General features: G+C 43.4%; 1 protein-coding gene across 1 annotated transcript in view; it reads right to left on the bottom strand.

Annotated features, from left to right (window-relative positions):
* Positions 1–6,031: 6,031 nt before the first annotated feature.
* Positions 6,032–17,024, bottom strand: part of CCN4 (cellular communication network factor 4) — a 77,303-nt gene continuing 66,310 nt past the window's right edge. The window contains exons 2-5 of the mRNA XM_056522797.1: positions 13,913–14,189; positions 11,932–12,189; positions 9,505–9,698; positions 6,032–6,829 (exon numbers count right to left, since the gene is read on the bottom strand). Of these exons, the coding sequence (XP_056378772.1) occupies positions 6,530–6,829; positions 9,505–9,698; positions 11,932–12,189; positions 13,913–14,189 (1,029 nt within the window). The 3' untranslated portion in view covers positions 6,032–6,529. The remainder of the gene's footprint in view (positions 6,830–9,504; positions 9,699–11,931; positions 12,190–13,912; positions 14,190–17,024) is intronic.

Raw genomic sequence — 17,024 nt, 5'->3', positions numbered from 1 at the left:
ATGTGTGGCAGTATTATATTCATTGGGTACAGTGTGTGGCAGTATTATATTCAGTGGGTACAGTGTGTGGGCAGTATTATATTCATTGGGCACAGTGTGTGGCAGTATTATATTCATTGGGTACAGTGTGTGGCAGTATTATATTCAGTGGGTACAGTGTGTGGGCAGTATTATATTCATTGGGCACAGTGTGTGGCAGTATTATATTCATTGGGTACAGTGTGTGGGCAGTATTATATTCAGTGGGTACAGTGTGTGGCAGTATTCAGTGGGTACAATGTGTGGCAGTATTATATTCATTGGGTACAGTGTGTGGCAGTATTATATTCATTGGGTACAGTGTGTGGCAGTATTATATTCAGTGGGTACAGTGTGTGGCAGTATTATATTCATTGGGTACAGTGTGTGGCAGTATTATATTCATTGGGTACAGTGTGTAGCAGTACTATATTCAAAGGGTAAAGTGAGTTGTAGTATATTCGGAGGGTACAGTGTGTCAGAATTATATTCAATGGATATGGTGTTTGGCAGTTTTATAATAATACTTGTTTTCATATAGAGGATCAGAATGTGCTGACATAGTGAGGAGACGTCTGGGCATCAAGTTCTTCAGTGAGAATATTTAGCTGGACTCGGCGGTATGTACCATCTGAATTAGATAAGGAAAGACTATAGAGAAGACGTCACCTGTAGTCACTGATATCATTGTGTATTGTCTTGACTGTCCCATCAGAGCTGTAGTCACTTGTAAGTTTTGCAGTAATGATGGGTGAAACAACAACTCCCAGCATAACCTCACCACTACTTAGGTCATACTGGAAGCTGTAGTTTTAAATTGTAAAAACTTCTTTAGCGCTTTCCCATTCTGTTGCAATTGGTGTATTTGATTATTATACTGGATACATTTAATAATATTGTAAGTTCTCTAATCTCGAAATTCTCTAATAGTGCCCCTCCCGAGACTAGACTCTGGATCTGCCCCTGGTCCCAATACTAGTATCGGGGCCAGGGGCGGACTGACCGGCTGGGTTAAGAGCCCGCTGCAGCTGTTGGGTATATCCCTGTGATACTCCTGGTCTGCATATCATTAGCAGAGACAGGCAGAGCAGGGATGAAGGTACCTGATGATGGCTCCGCCCCCAGCACTGGAGAGTATGGGGGCCGAGAGCTGACAGGCCTCTGGAACACAGAGCAGCTTCATGTGAGGTGAGTGATGTCCTGTGTCCTCCCTCTCTCCCCCCTGATCAGCAGTATATCCTGGGGCTGGGTCATGTGTATAGTAGCAGTCCAGAGGGGTCACTTGGACTGGTTTGAGTGGCATTGGGGCTGCTCTGCCAGTGGGTCGTTTCCCCCCCGTGGGCACTGGTGTCGCGGCGGTGGTGGTCACCGCACGGTGCTGCGCCATTTTATGCTAGGGACGTTAGGAACCCACTCTAAATCGGTGGCCTTGACGTGGCGAGTGGGCTTGTACTTTTTGATCAAAAATGTATAATAACAACCTGTTAGTTTTTGATATTATGCTGAGAAGCAATCAGATCATTATACAAGATTGTAGATGTGCGACCATGTCTGTCTTTTACCCGAATTCACACTGCTAGTTTATCATTAAACCCCATTAAATCACATGTACAGGATCTGCTGCATATTTTTGGTGCATATTTTGTGCAGCTGATTTTGCAACCCATTAGCTTCAATAGGTAGCAAAATCAGCTGCACAAAATATACAGCAGATCCTGTACATCTGAACGTACCCTAAGGGCTCATTCAGGGGTGGATCCACAGTGTATTTTACGCTGCGGATCCCCCGACAATGGACCCTACAGTGCTGCCTCCATCTGTGCCTGCTCATAACAGCAATCCTCCGCTACGAGCAGACGCGCTTTGATGTATATACTCGCACACATCATGGCCGCTCCTCCTGGTCTCTGAGCTAGGCCGAGAGCAGCCGCGATGTGTGCGAGTATAGACATGAAAGCGTGTCTGCTCGTAGCGGAGGATTGCCGTTATGAGCAGGCACAGATGGAGGCAGCACTGTAGGGTCCATTGTCAGGGGATCCGCAGCGTAAAATATGCTGAGGATCCGTCCGTGTAAATGAGCCCTAAGGACACAAGGCGTATGTGTACGCACGGTGCCTGCTCCTACTGTGTTGTATAAATCATTAGCTAGAACCCTCGGCTAATGCCAGACATCACCAATCAGGCTGATGTCCGACATAACCCTTTAGATGCCGCTATCAAAGTTGATGGTAGTGTCCAAAAGTTTTAACGCCTTAAGGACCGAGCGTTTTTCCGTTTTTGCACTTTTGTTTTTTCCTCCTCACCTTTTAAAAATCATAACCCTTTCAATTTTGCACCTTAAAATCCATATTATGGCTTATTTTTTGCACCACCAATTCTACTTTGTAGTGACAGCAGTCATTTTACCCAAAAATCTACGGCAAAAAAAAAATCATTGCGCAACAAGAATGTATCAAGATTTTAAATAAAAATGTTTAAAACTTTTTAATTAAACATGTTCTGCACAGTGTGTGTGTATGTATACATATATATATATATATGTATGTATTTATTTATGATCTATATATATATATATATATATATATATATATATACACACATGTTTTAAAATTGCCCCCCCACTTTTGTCACTGGCCCCCCATGTGCCCCCCCCCCCCCCCCCAAAATATGAATGCTGGAGACGCCACTGCCCAAAATACCCTATACGCATGGGAATGCTGTGTCTTTGCCCCGGATTGAATGATTCATTTGTGTTGGTGGAGTGCAAGTATCTCCCTTTAATATGGTATTCAAATTGTCTTGTCTACAGAATTGCGAAGATATCATTAACCTATTTTTACATTACATTGCACGGATCTATTCTTGCCCAAGATGCTGTTTGTTCAGATGCCTGACAACCAATATCTGACCATTCCACCGGTGCAATACCTCGCGTAACACATACTATGGTTTACTATGGGCGCTGAATGTTTGTAGCACGCGCTATTTCTTTGTACACCCAGTGGATTCTCTATTCTTCCCTCTGATCATACGCTAGTTGCGGCACAGCGCTCTTCCCTTGTTGCTAAGGATGCGTTGTAGCGCCATACATGGACTCGCCCTCGGACCCGGAAGTTAGCTGTCAGACCGCAGCTTCCTGGTATACCACGCCGATGCTGGCATCCTGGATCGGAGGCGTCATGACACGGTCCTAGAAGGTAATCAATGGCACCTGGAGCAGGGACACTATTATATTGTCAGCACAATATGAATCCTCTATGGCATATGGATAATTTATGTAGGTGAAGCACTGTACTATGTATACTACGCACGGCGATTGTATGCTTATATGAACAGTGATTCTTGTTTTGATTCTGCATATATTACATTTTGCCTTTGTTTTCATATGCTAAATATGTATCTGTGATGTCACCTAATTGAATAGGGGGTGTCTATAAATGCCCAACAGATATCACTTGTATTCACTTGAAAAAGCCAGCGTGAGACTGGTGAAACGTCGTCTGTTACACGTCATGGAATAAACTTTGACAGGATTCTATTCCTGTAAAAAAAAAAAAAATTGGAAACAAATTAAAAATTTAATAAATTCTGATTTTAAAAAGATCTGATTTTTTAAAATAAATTTTTAGCAAATTAGAACTATTTTTTACACTTTTTTTTTATTTTTCGTTATGAATAATTGATCTGAGAAGGTTATCACAAATGTTTAAATGTGCTTTCAAGGTGTTGTCAGGGTCTATATAAAAAATCTTGTGTGCCACAAATTACCCATCAATCCACCAAAATAATCGGAAGTGGAAAAAACCCCACTAAATTAAAAAAAAAAAAAAAAAATAAAAACCCTACATTCTGAGTAATACCGCCATACTTTTATTGAATATAAAACCTCTAGACAGAGATCAATATTTCCTCCCAAGTGATAACAATGCAGTTACATCCAGTGGCCACAGGGGGTGCCTTCTCTGATCAAGTACTGTTAACATTGTACTACTGTTTTGCAGGCTGGGACCGGGAGTTCGAGGCCAATTGATGGTCAGGGACTGTACTCTTTCTGTATAGAGAGTTGCTCCTGTCCATGTTTGTGAGGGTAGTTGTTGAGAAAAGTTTTTGAATAGTGATGTTTTAAAGGGGTACTCCGGTGGAGAACAATTTTTTTTCAAATCACCTCTGTCCATGTCAGGAACTGTCCAGAGCAGGATAGGTTTGCTATGGGGATTTGCTCCTACTTTGGACAGTTCCTGACATGGACAGAGGTGTCAGCAGAGAGCACTGTGGTCAGACAGAAAAAAAAAATTCAAAAAGAAAAGAACTTCCTGTGAAGAATACAGCAGCTGATAAGTACTGAAAGGAAATCGGTCAGCAGTGTCATCCACACTAAAGCCCTCACACAGGCTTTTAGTGCGGGTGATGCGGATCAAAACGATATGGCGTCCAGATTCGCCCAGCTGTTCCGCCTCAATTCGCCATTTTCTTTTTATGCAAATGAGAGCCTTGGGGCATGGGCGGAGCTCCGAACCGAGTTAGGGGCACACTGATGTAATTTTCTCCGGGTAGGCGCTCCACCCTGCTCATCAATATTTATGACCCTCCTCCCTACTCTTGCGCCCCCGTGTTAGTGTACGGCATATGCGCAAGAACAGGGAGGGGGGTGGAGCACCCGCCCAGTGAAGATGGGTCAGTGTGCCCCTAACTCGGTTCCGAGCTCCGCCCTTGCCCCAAAGCCCTCATTTTCATAAAAAGAAAAAGGCGAATTGCGGCAGAACGGCTGGGCAAATCTGGACGCCGTGAGTATCGTTTTTATCAGCATCACCCGTGATACAAGCCTGTGTGACAGCTTCAGTGCAGATGATACTGCTGACAGATTTCCTTGAAAGGATAAAGATTCTTAAATCGAAGTAATTTACAAATCTGTTTAACTTTCCGGCATCAGTTAATTAAAATAAATAAATAAATAATGTTTTCCTGCGGAGTACCCCTTTAAGAACTGACTAAGGCAATGGGCAAATCTTTAAGAAGTGGCAGATTCAAGCAGCTAGAAACGCCTAGGTGGAACAAGCTGTGCCAGGAGGTAGACACCCACTGTGACACGGTAGGATTGGTGACCGCTATCTGCCCCTTTGAGTATCTCATGGTTCCTCAGCTCTGGTAGAGAACCAATCATAAGAGAGCCTACAATTTTGTTGTACAACCGTGGTCTCCAAACTGTGGACCTCTAGGTGTTGAAAAACTACAACTTCCAGCAGGCCTGGACAGCCAATGGCTGTCAAGGCATGCTTGAAGTTACAGTTTTGCAACATCTAGAGGTCTACAGTTTGGAGACCAATGATGTACAACATTTAAGAGTTTTGTACAACCAAGCAGTTACCTCTAGAGCCAGTAGGGGGCGGCCATTGCATACTTATTCATACAACTCTCTCCCTAAATTGATGATATCATATTGCGTTATAATGATGTCTGATGATCACCACCCATCGATGGTCACTTTAGGTCCGCTCCTGGAACCCCAAACAAGTCCGCACACAAAGAGTCAAACAAAATAGATATTTTTTTATTTAAATTAATTTACATAAAGTCATTGACAAACAATTACCTTATCTCCTTATTGCCTTCAAAATAATTCCTAAACGAACAGAATCCATGTTGGAAATTATGATTTGACAAACAGATGTTGAGTTGACTTAGGCCTCATTCACATTGGACTCCGCTATTCGGAGTTCTGTCGGCAATCCCGTCAGGATTTTATGGGAGAAAAAAATAATGCATGCACAATTTTTTTTCTCCTCTAATCTACCGGATCCCCGACGGACCCCATTTAAGTGAATGGGGTCTGTCGGGACCCGGCAGTGTCCATTGTGTTCTGACCCGTTTCAGGGTTCATTCTGCTCAAGAAGAAAAAAAAAGAGCCAAATGGAACCTGAATGGGACGGAAGACAACGTCAACAGGGACATGCACAGACATTTTGGGGGGTAAGGGCTCAAGTAAAAAAAAATAGGGCACTTAATGAAAAAAATGTTTTTAAAAACCTTCCACATGTTAACACATCACAATTTCTGGGTTAAGGGCCCTCCGGCAGTCATGTCAGCTGAATAGGATCCACATCTCCCCACGGAGGTCCCAATCATAGGGTAGGTGAATTAAAAGGGCAGGGGTTCAAGCCCCCTTTTGAGTCTATATGTGCACGTCCCTGAACATCAATGTGAACCCAGCCTTACGCTCGAAAATAACAAAACTCTGGTCGGCCTAGATTTACAATATGTTGCTTGAAAGGAGATAATAGAAGGCGACAAGGAGAGAACAGGGCACTTATCTTCTATCATAATATCTTCATATAAAAGTGCCGTATGTCTTTTAGGTAATACCAATAAGTTAGGCAGTGGGTTATAAGTCGCAACTCTGATCCTGAGACTCAATAATGCACTTTACGAAGGTATAGCACCAAGATCAACATAGCATCTATGGATCCTTCAGGACTGAGGCACCACAGGTCTTCGTTGTCTCTCGCTCGGTTCCTCAGTTCACAATCTCAGTATAGTCATGGTAGCTTTCCAGATCTGCAAAAATGTCATTTGGTCGCCGGCAGTTCAGGTTACAAAAACAAGCATTGATCCACATGACGTTCCAGGAGACCCCGGTCCCGTCCGGGCAGTCAAACTCGACTCGGATGGTCTTAGACTTGTATGGAGTGCAGCACCTGTCATCCGAGCACACACCACAGTATTTGGGTCTGTAGGCTTTCTTACTCACACAGCCTGAAATAGTGAAGTTTTTTGGTTTGGGTTCCCGGTAGACTGCCAGACATTTTTTACCGGGCTGGAAGAAAGAAAGAAATATTGTTGTAAGTGACCATGTTATAAAATATATAAAAAAGCTCCATTATGATCTCCTGCTGTCCTTCTTCTATGGTGGGTGCAAACGTTGGGCTGTGGGGGTCCAGTGGACATCAAATGTTCCTTGAGTGGATGGAGAGGCAGCGCGCATGCTTGGCCACCACTCTATTCACTGTCTATGGGACTTCCTAACATAGATGGGTTCAGTGCCACTCCACTCACTCTAGGGACATTTGACTAATGTTCTTGTGATCAGTGGGGGGGTCCCAGTGGTCGGACCTCCACCAATCATCTAGGTATACCCTCTGTTTTGGGATAACCCCATTAAGAATTAGCCTAGGTTTATTTATTTAGTCCACCTTCACGATAGTGATCTCCATTAATCTCTTGAGGATGTCCAAACGTAGAAATGGACAGTGCACCTGCCTGGACCTGTACCATGCCATACATTTACGTCCTGTTAGTGCATTTGCTGAGCTTGCTTCATAAATAGTGAGTGATGGCTATCCACAGCAAACAGTCACTATTACTGACCATTATCATGCTGATGTTGGTCATGTAAAGCCCCCTTCCCCCACGTCCACAGCATGTTCGCAGGGTGCCCATTGGAAGCCAGAGGCCTGGGCCTCTGGGCTTGCCACTTGGCGATCTGCTAATACAGTTTGCCTCAGGCAGCCTGTACTAGAGGAACACTGATCTAGCTAATCAATGCTATGCTATGTTCAGCATAAGCAATCTACAAAGTCCCCTCGAAGAACTTTAAAGGGATACTCCACCCCTAGACATCTTATCCCCTATCCAAAGGATAAGATGTCTGATTGTGGGGGTCCCGCCGCTGGGGACCCCTGCAATATAGCATGCGGCACCCACCTGTTTCTGCTCCAGAAGCGCTGGCGGGTCAGGGTCCCGACCACCGAAACGGAAGTCCATGATGTCACGACTCCGCCCCCGTGTGACGTCACGCTCCATCCCCTCAATGCAAGTCTATGGGAGGGGGCGTGACGGCCGTCACGCCCCCTCCCATAGACTTGCATTGAGGGGATGGAGCGTGACATCACACGGGGGCGGAGTCGTGACATCACGGACTTCCGTTCCCGTGGTCGAGACCCTGACCCGCCAGCACTTCTGGAGCAGAAACAGGTGGTTTTCCACTTGTTTTTTTTTTCTGGCAGTTTTTGGATTTCTGCCACTGCAGTTTTTGAGCCAAAGCCAGAAGTGTATTCAAAAGGAATAGAACATATAAAGGAAGGACTTACACTTCTCCTCCCTTATGGATCCACTTCTGACTTTGGCTCAAAAACTACAGTGGCAGTTTTCCAAAAACTGCCAGAAAAAAAAAAACAAGTGGAAACATAGCCTAAAAAGTGTTAAAAAAATTTAAATTATAAAACAATCCCCTCCCATTAAAATTCAAATTGCCCAAATTTTTTTTTTACAACCAAACATATTTGCTATTGCTGTAATTGTCTAACCTATTAAAATATACTAACATTATTGATCCCGTAACGTGAACCGCGTAAAAAAAAAAAAAAAAAAAAAGAAAACATCAGAATTGCTGATTTTTGGTCTAATCATGCATCTCAAATGAATTTAAAAAAAATTCCATCTAAGCCAAATAAATCTACAAATAAAGGTACAAAAGTAATTCCTTAAAACAGCTCCATAGATGGGAAATTAAGAAAGTTAACTTTGACTCTTTAAAAGTAACAAAATAATACAATAGCATGTAACATGGATATAATTGTAATCGTATTAATCAACGGTGCATTTTGCCGTAAAATGCACCGTGTAAAAAATAAAAAAAAACTACAATTATGTTTCTTTTTATTTTCACTCCCCCCCCCCCCCCCCCACAAATTACCGTGGGTACTGCAAATAAGCCCTCATATGAATCTATGGATAGAAATATAAAATCATTGTATCTCTTAAAAGGCGAGGAGGGAAAAAAACGAAACCTCAAAAATTAAACTGACTGTGTCCACAAAAGATTAAAGGGGTAATCCGGCCCTAAGACATCTTATCCCCTATCCAAAGGATAGGGGATAAGATGTCTGACCGCAGGGGTCCCGCCAATGGGGACCCCCGCAATCTTGCATTCGGCACCCACCTCTTTGAGCTGCACGCCATGCTGCCAGCTCACAAACTGCCGGGTGCCGACCACAGGGCCGGAGTATCATGATGTCACGTCTCCGCCCCCATGTGACATCACCCCTGCCCCCGCTATGCAAGTCTATGGGAGTCTAAGATTGCAGAGGTCCCCAGCGGCAGGACCCCCCGCGGTTAGACATCTTATCCCCTATCCTTTGGGTAGGGGATAAGATGTCTTAGGGCTGGAGTACCCCTTTAAGCAAATAAACCTGAAGTCAATGAACTAGAGGAGGATGGAAAGGTTAAACATTTAGGAGTTGCATGAGCTCAGAAGAAATCTTTTTTTTTTACCCCGGTAAAAGCGCCACTCGTGTCTATGGTTGTGTGTGGTACTACAGTTAAATCCCCCTCAGGTCAATAACTTAAAGCTGCAGTGTCAGACAGAACCCAAGGACAAAAGTTGACATGTTTTTCTTAAACTCATCCAACATTTCAGGGACCTTTTATTTTGGACACCCCCCTTCCCCCTCCCACTCCTTATTCCATAAATAAAGCTCTGGTGCCTCATACCCGGAAATGCTTGGTTATGTCCACGTCGCAGGGCCTGGTGTTGCAGAGACGGCTTTCCTTCAAGAGCTTACACTTGTCATTGTCGTTGGATATGCGTGTAGATATTCCCATTCCGCACGTCTTTGAGCACGGGCTCCACGGCGTGGTCTGGATGATGCAGTTATTGTGCCACGATTCACTTTCTCCACCATAAACTGAAAGACAGAACAAGTAACACAAAGACTGTGAGACATCTCCAGAAGACCATCTCCAGAAGACCATCTCCAGAAGACCATCACCAGAAGACCATCTCCAGAAGACCATCTCCAGAAGACCATCTCCAGAAGACCATCTCAAGAAGACCATCTCCAGAAGACCATCTCCAAAAGACCATCTCCAAAAGACCATCTCCAGAAGACCATCTCCAGAAGACCATCTCCAGAAGACCACCCATATCCAGACCAGTTCAATCATATATTGGGCATGCTCGCCAGTCGCCACCTTCTTTGAGAAGACCAACCCCTCCAGAAGACAGAACTATTTGCTTACAGGTTGGATATGGAGAAGATTTCACCAGCTGGTATTTAAAAAAAAAAAAACTCGGTCACATGCTGAAATGAATGCGCTATCCACATTATAAATCTACAGCATATCAGTATATGTTTGCAATATGCTGTGGATTTATTGCGGATTAGCAGACTTCCCAGGATTTCCCGTCCTCATATCTCGACCTCATATCCCGTCCTTATTTCCCACCTTCATATCCCGTACTCATATCTCATCCTCATATTCTCTTCTCATATCCTGACCTCATATCCCAACCTCATATCCCCTCCTCATATCCCGTCCTCATATCCTTTACTCATATCTCCTCCTCATATCCCGTCCTCATATCCCCTCCTCATATCCCGTCCTCATATCCCATCCTCATATTCTGTCCTCATATCCCATCCTCATATCCCGTCCTCATATCCTGTCCCCATATCCCTACTCATATCCCGACCTCATATTCCATCCTCATATCCCGTCCTCATATTCCATCCTCATATCCCGTCCTCATATCCCGACCTCACATCCCGTCCTCACATCCCAACCTCATATCCCGTCCTCATATCCCCTCCCCATATCCCGACCTCATATCCTGTCCTCATATCCCATCCTCATATCCCGTCCCCATATCCGGTCCTCATATCCCATCCTCATATCCCGTCCTCATATCCCGACCTCATATCCCGTCCTCATATCCCATCCTCATATCCTGTCCTCATATCCTGTCCCCATATCCCTACTCATAACCCGACCTCATATTCCATCCTCATATCCCGTCCTCATATCCCATCCTCATATCCCGTCCTCATATCCCGACCTCATATCCCGACTTCATATCCCACCCTCATATCCCGACTTCATATCCCACCCTCATATCCCGACCTCATATCCCACCCTGATATTTCATCCTCATATCTCGTCCTTATATCTCATCCTCATATCCCAACCCTGATATTTCATCCTCATATCCCTTCCTCATATCCTGTCCCCATATCCCTACTCATATCCCGTCCTCATATCCAACCCTGATATTTCATCCTCATATCTCATCCTAATATCCCATCCTCATATCCCATCTTTATATACACGCTAGAGTTAATTTTGAAGTGCCTGGGATCTGAGTTATCTCAGATCCCAGGTTATTGTAGTGGGGTGTTGGCCATGCATTACAGCTGGCACCCACTGCCAGATGAGGAAGCACAGCCAGAGTGTCCATGGCCTCAACTGAACCCATTATTACGTACGTCTTATAGTGGTTAGAAGACCAACATTAAGATTTACCTGAACACATAGTACTACTAACATAATAATAATATTAATAAGAATAATAATCATAAAGACAACAACACTAATAATGATAATAAGAATAATAAACGTTTTTTACTTAGGCAGATGATGATCAAGCAGAGAATCTTTGCAATGCCGATCCATTTTCTATTATCCATATAACTTTACCAGGAGATATTTATTATCATTAACATTTTAATAAGATTAATTTACTCGGTTTTATGTGGATATCTAATGTATTTATGACATTTATTGAACAGAGAATGTGGCTGAAAATGTAAACAACTGTAATAAATATTTCTAACACTAGGTGGAGCTGTAGATTGTTGTGCACTATACTTGCTGGATGTTGGTCTTGGACATAATAATAGCACTCCAAGTGGTCACTCGTGGTATTGAAGGTAAAAAAAATATATATATTGTCTAGACCAGTGTTTTCCAACAGGGGCACCTCCGGCTGTTGCAAGACTACAACTCCCAGCATGCCCGGACAGCCGAAGGCTGTCCGGACATGCTGGGAGTTGTAGTTTTGCAACAGCTGGAGGTACCCTTGTTGTGAAACACTGGTCTAGAAAACATAATGAAAACATTTTTTTTTATCAGCAAACAGACCTGGAGAGGCGATGTGTCGCGGAGACGCTTTCCTAAACCTCTTGGAATCGTCGCATATCCATTGCTCGCAACATTTTCCCGCCATTTTCACCCGTTTGGGGTTCTGACACCACACCAGCGGGGGGCGTGAGTTCATACAGAGAGGGACGCAGCCTATGTCCCCGTTAAGGCAGGTGCAGTTGAATTTGCAATTTGGCTGAAAGCTCTGGCCGTTGACATACCGCACACCGTTCAGTAGACAGCCGATGCCAGTCATCTCTACAAATACACCGCAAAAGAGGAAAGAGTACGGTTAAAATCTTTATCGTCCATGTTCCCATTGTCATCAACAATTATTAAAGGGATTATCTAGGAACAGAAATATTTAACTTTTTTTTTTTTCTTACAGAAACAGCGCCACTCCTGTCCTCAGGTTGTGTGCGGTATTGCAGCTCAGTTCCTTTGAAGTGAACTGAGCCGAGTTGTAATACCACACACAACCTGAGGACAGGGGTGGCGCTGTCATTGAAAGAAAGCAGATACACACTGAGATCTACACCAAGTATTTGACAATTTCTAAGCATAGGACAAAAATTGGAACCTTGGAGGCCACGCCCCCTTGCACCAAGCCCCACATTTTTTTTTTTATTATTAATCATATTCTATTAATTGTTTTTTTAGAAAGTGACATAAGCAACTTAAAATAAATATTATTATTATTAACAACAACAACGGTAACAATAGCAATAACAACAATAATAATTATTATTTTTTATAATAATAATAATTATTATTATTATTGTTATCGTTGTTATTAATAAGAAAAATAATAACGTTGTTGTTATTATTAATAATGATAATAATAATAAATATTAATAACAACATTTTTATTATTATTATTATTATTATTATTATTAACAACAATAACGCTAATGATAATAATAATAATAATAATAAAAACAATGATAATAATAATTATTATTATTTGACTTTTTATTTTTATTTAAATTACTCCTAGGTGCAAAATTTATAATAATTCCTTCAAACCAGGGTGCCTCCTGCTGTTGCAAAAGCTGAAGGAACCCTGGTTGGGAACAAAGTGTTCTATAGATTTGATTTGGTGACACCTAGAATTATTTATGTTACAATAAATAAATAAATAAATATATCAATAAATACACAAATAAATAAAATAAATATATCAATAAAGAAATACATACAGAAATAGTTAGAAAATTATATAAAATTAGAAGAAAAAAATAAATAAAAATATAAATAAATAAATGGTGTTCAAGGATAAAAAAAACTAAAAGAATTAGAAGAATTGATCACATGACTATTACAAAAAAAAATTAGGTTGATAGGTCCTAGCCTCATTTTCATATACTAGTAATAATATGAAAAACAATAAACATGGTATGATAAAACTTAAATGGGCACTGCCTTTAAAAAATGAATGGAGGGGGATGATGTGACATCACTAGGGGGTGTGGCCATGACATCGCATCCTCATCTTGGAGGCAGCGCCCGGCACAGAATATACCCCTGGGGGCTGCACCGAGATCACGGGTGTCCCCAGTGGGGGGACCCCTGCGATCATACATCTTATTTTCTATCCTTTGGATAGGGGATAAGATGTATAAAGCCGGAATACCCCTTTAAATAGTTTCCTATAAACCTATACACTGTATCAATCCACTCAGGAATGGGTGAAAAAAAATCTGACCCTAACTCCCTTTGTACACACGGGTGGAGAATTCATTTCCTGTTCACCCCCAGACTCTGTGGTTACTTAGGCAGGAAATTATGTCAGTTGATTGACAAATGCAAGGAGGAGTCTAGGTAGTCAGGAACTGACACTTTAATAGGAATTTAATATGGTCTGACCCTCGGACACTGAGTAAAGGACTACCATAGAGTCATAGAACGACACACTAGCGCCCTCTTCTGATTCCCTTTGTTTTTAAAACAGCAATGAATGATGAATGTAGGAGATACTTACGTCCACAGACACCTACTTCGTACCTCGGCGTGTCCCTGCTGTAGTCACAGTATAACCCCTTATGCGTGTCACATGTATCCGCCTCTGTACAGTTTTCTCCCAACTGTTTTGCACATGTCTTACAACAGTCACAACCGTCTATGACCAGGCTGACCCCGGGTGGGCATATGGGTGGGTCTGGCGGGCAATCGCATGGCCATTTGCAGTACTGAGTCCTAGTGTACTCTTCGGAGACAGCAAGGACAGGTGGCGTTGTGGTGGTGTTTTGTAAAAGGACCTGCAAATAAGGAGACAAACATTTCCTTTACCATATAGGTTAAGCACACTACTGTTTTTTTTTTAACTAAGAAAACATAACAATCAAACAATAATATGTAATCCCCTTGAATTATTGTTGTATATTATGCTGTAATTACATGAAGTGTCCAGTAGATGGAGGACTGCACAAGCAAATGTACTGAGCAGTGACTTAAGCTGGGGAAGGAGGAGTTTTCTGGACATGTGCTCGTGGCCATCTAAGTATTTTCAGGTCTAGCACAGCAAGCAGAGACAGTGGACACAGAGGGACAGCCTGTGAGGGCTCCTCGATCAAGTGCTGCAGAAGCTAACAGGAATCTGCTTGCAGGATACTGCCTGTGAGGGACTGTCGATACTGCCTGTGGATACTGCATGTGAGGGAAAATGATCCGAGGGTTCAATGGTGGTGACCAAGGCAGTCCAGGCATGCTAGGAGTTGTAGTTTTGCTACAGCTAGATGCACTCTGATTGGGAAACACTGGCTTATCCTGTGGACAGTAAAAAAAAAATGAAAAAAAGTCCCACATTGTGTCTCGTATTTCCTCCTGCTTTCCATAGGCTGAAATTATCCCAACTTCCTATCTGGTTAGGACTCTCTAGCTGGGAATTCAGACAACTCTGTCTCACGCCCACTATGTGGGAGGAGTTATAGCCAACAAAGTGAAGTGGGAGGAAGGCAAAGTTGGCTGAATTCCCGGCTAGAGTTTCCTGACTCCGATTATCCATGGCAAACCAAATATACTCATAGGAAGAAGCAGCACTCTGATATACAGAAATGGTCTTATTGTGTGATTGAAGCTTTGTCTGTACTTGATGCGTGAATAAACTATGATTCAAACATGTAGGAGTGCTGGTTCTTCCTATGAGCATATTTAAAATCAGTATGACAGATGTCCCAAATTCTAAGCTTATATCTACTTGGAAAACTGTTTTTCCTCATCAATCTAGGCACATTACCACATTATATATTTTTTTTACATTTCTGAATCCTTCCCTTATTGAAGCAGAGTTTGTGAAACCCAGCCCTGGACTGGGAGCAAACTTCTGACCCTAACTCCTTCAGTACGCATTGGTGGAGCCCCCCTGCCCTGTTCACCCCCCAGGCTCTGTAGTTACTTAAACAGGAAGTGATGTCAGTTGATTGACGGATGCAAACAAAGGACTAGGTAGCAAATTTACAGGAATTGACACTTTAAAATGGATCCTAGACATCTTATTACCTATCCAAAGGATAGGGGATGAGATGCCTGATCGCGGGGAGCCCGCTGCTGCGGACCACCGCGATCATGGCTGCCGCACCCCGCTGTCATCACTGCACAGAGCAAACTCGCTCTGTGTGTAATGATGGGCGATATAGGGGCCAGAGCATCGTGACATCACGGCTCCGCCCCTAAAGAAATCACGGCCCGCCTCCTTAATATAAGTCTATGGGAGGGGGCATGATGGCCGCCACACCCCCTCCCATAGTCTTGTATTGAGGGGCGGAACGTGTCATCATGAAGGGGGAGCCGTGACGCCAAGATGCTCCGGCACCTATATCACCCATCATTACGCACAGAGCGAGTTCGCTCTTTGCAGTAATGACAGCGATCAGACATCTTATCCCCTCTCATTTGGATAGCGGATAAGATGTCTAGGGGCGGAGTACCCCTTTAAGAGTCCTACAATAATGGGCATGCTTACCATGGATCTGTGCTTGTATTGGTGGTAACTGGCCATGTCCTGTGTCCCCCACCACGCTAATGGTTTGTTTTTAGGAACTGGTTACTTCCTGTTTATGTGGCCTCCCTCAGATTACAATCCCCAGGATCCTTTGCTTCAAGGTGAGAGGGGACTTATTTCCCTCCTACACATAGGTGACCTCATAGGTGACCACCCATTGCAGCACAGCACAACCTGACACACCAGCTGTGGATCTGTGTGATGATGAATCCACATGTGCGCCGCTAATGTCATCAGGGGGCCTGGTTCACACACAACAGATGAAGCAGCCAAGCCCCCTTTAAGCACCTGACTTGTGATGTATTGTCTCGGGCTGCACAGCCAGCTGGGAAAGGTCCGAGACACCACTAATTTTGTAGGCTGCAGAAAACAAACTTCCAGGGAAGAGAAAGACAAAGAAATGTGATACCAGCCACTAAACACAGGTAAGTGAAGTATATCATGTATAACTTTGCTGTCCCTGTCTTACATTAAAAAAACAAACAAATAGAAAGCGCGGAATACCCCTTTAAAGGGGTACTCCACTGGCCAGCATTCAGAACATTTCATTCCGAACTATGTGTGCATGTTGCGGGGGGTCAGTCCCGCCACTCATGACGTCACACCACACCCCCTCAATGCAAGTCTATGGGAGGGGGCGTGGCGGCGGCCGCCACGCCCCTTCCCATAGACTTGCATTGAGGGGGCGTGGTGTGATGTTGAGTACGCCATTAACTCCGCCAAAAGAATCAACATTTCATTCTTTTGGCCGGAGTGAATGAAACGCTCATTCTTTCAGCAGGTGACTTTCCGCAGCATCATTTTCCGCCGCTGAAATTCCGCAGTATGAATGGGGGAACGGAGGACCCATTGGCACCCATGATAAATTATTGCAGCGGAGATTGCGTAGACAAGAAATTAAAAAAAAAAAACGCTCTCCTGCACTGACAGCAAGCGGAGATCTTGAAAAAAAACAAAAAAACTATATAAGTAGATTATAAACTTGTCATCACACAATGATTAGGCCTCATGGACACGTGTCCGGCTGAGCGGTGTAAATCCGGTGGCGCGGTTCGCTGGCGTCCAGCCGGTATCAGGATGAAGTGTTAACTTC

Source organism: Hyla sarda, chromosome 5 (genome assembly GCF_029499605.1).
Source record: "Hyla sarda isolate aHylSar1 chromosome 5, aHylSar1.hap1, whole genome shotgun sequence".
Classification (NCBI taxonomy): Eukaryota; Metazoa; Chordata; class Amphibia; order Anura; family Hylidae; genus Hyla; species Hyla sarda.
This window is presented reverse-complemented; position numbering and strand designations above follow the sequence as displayed.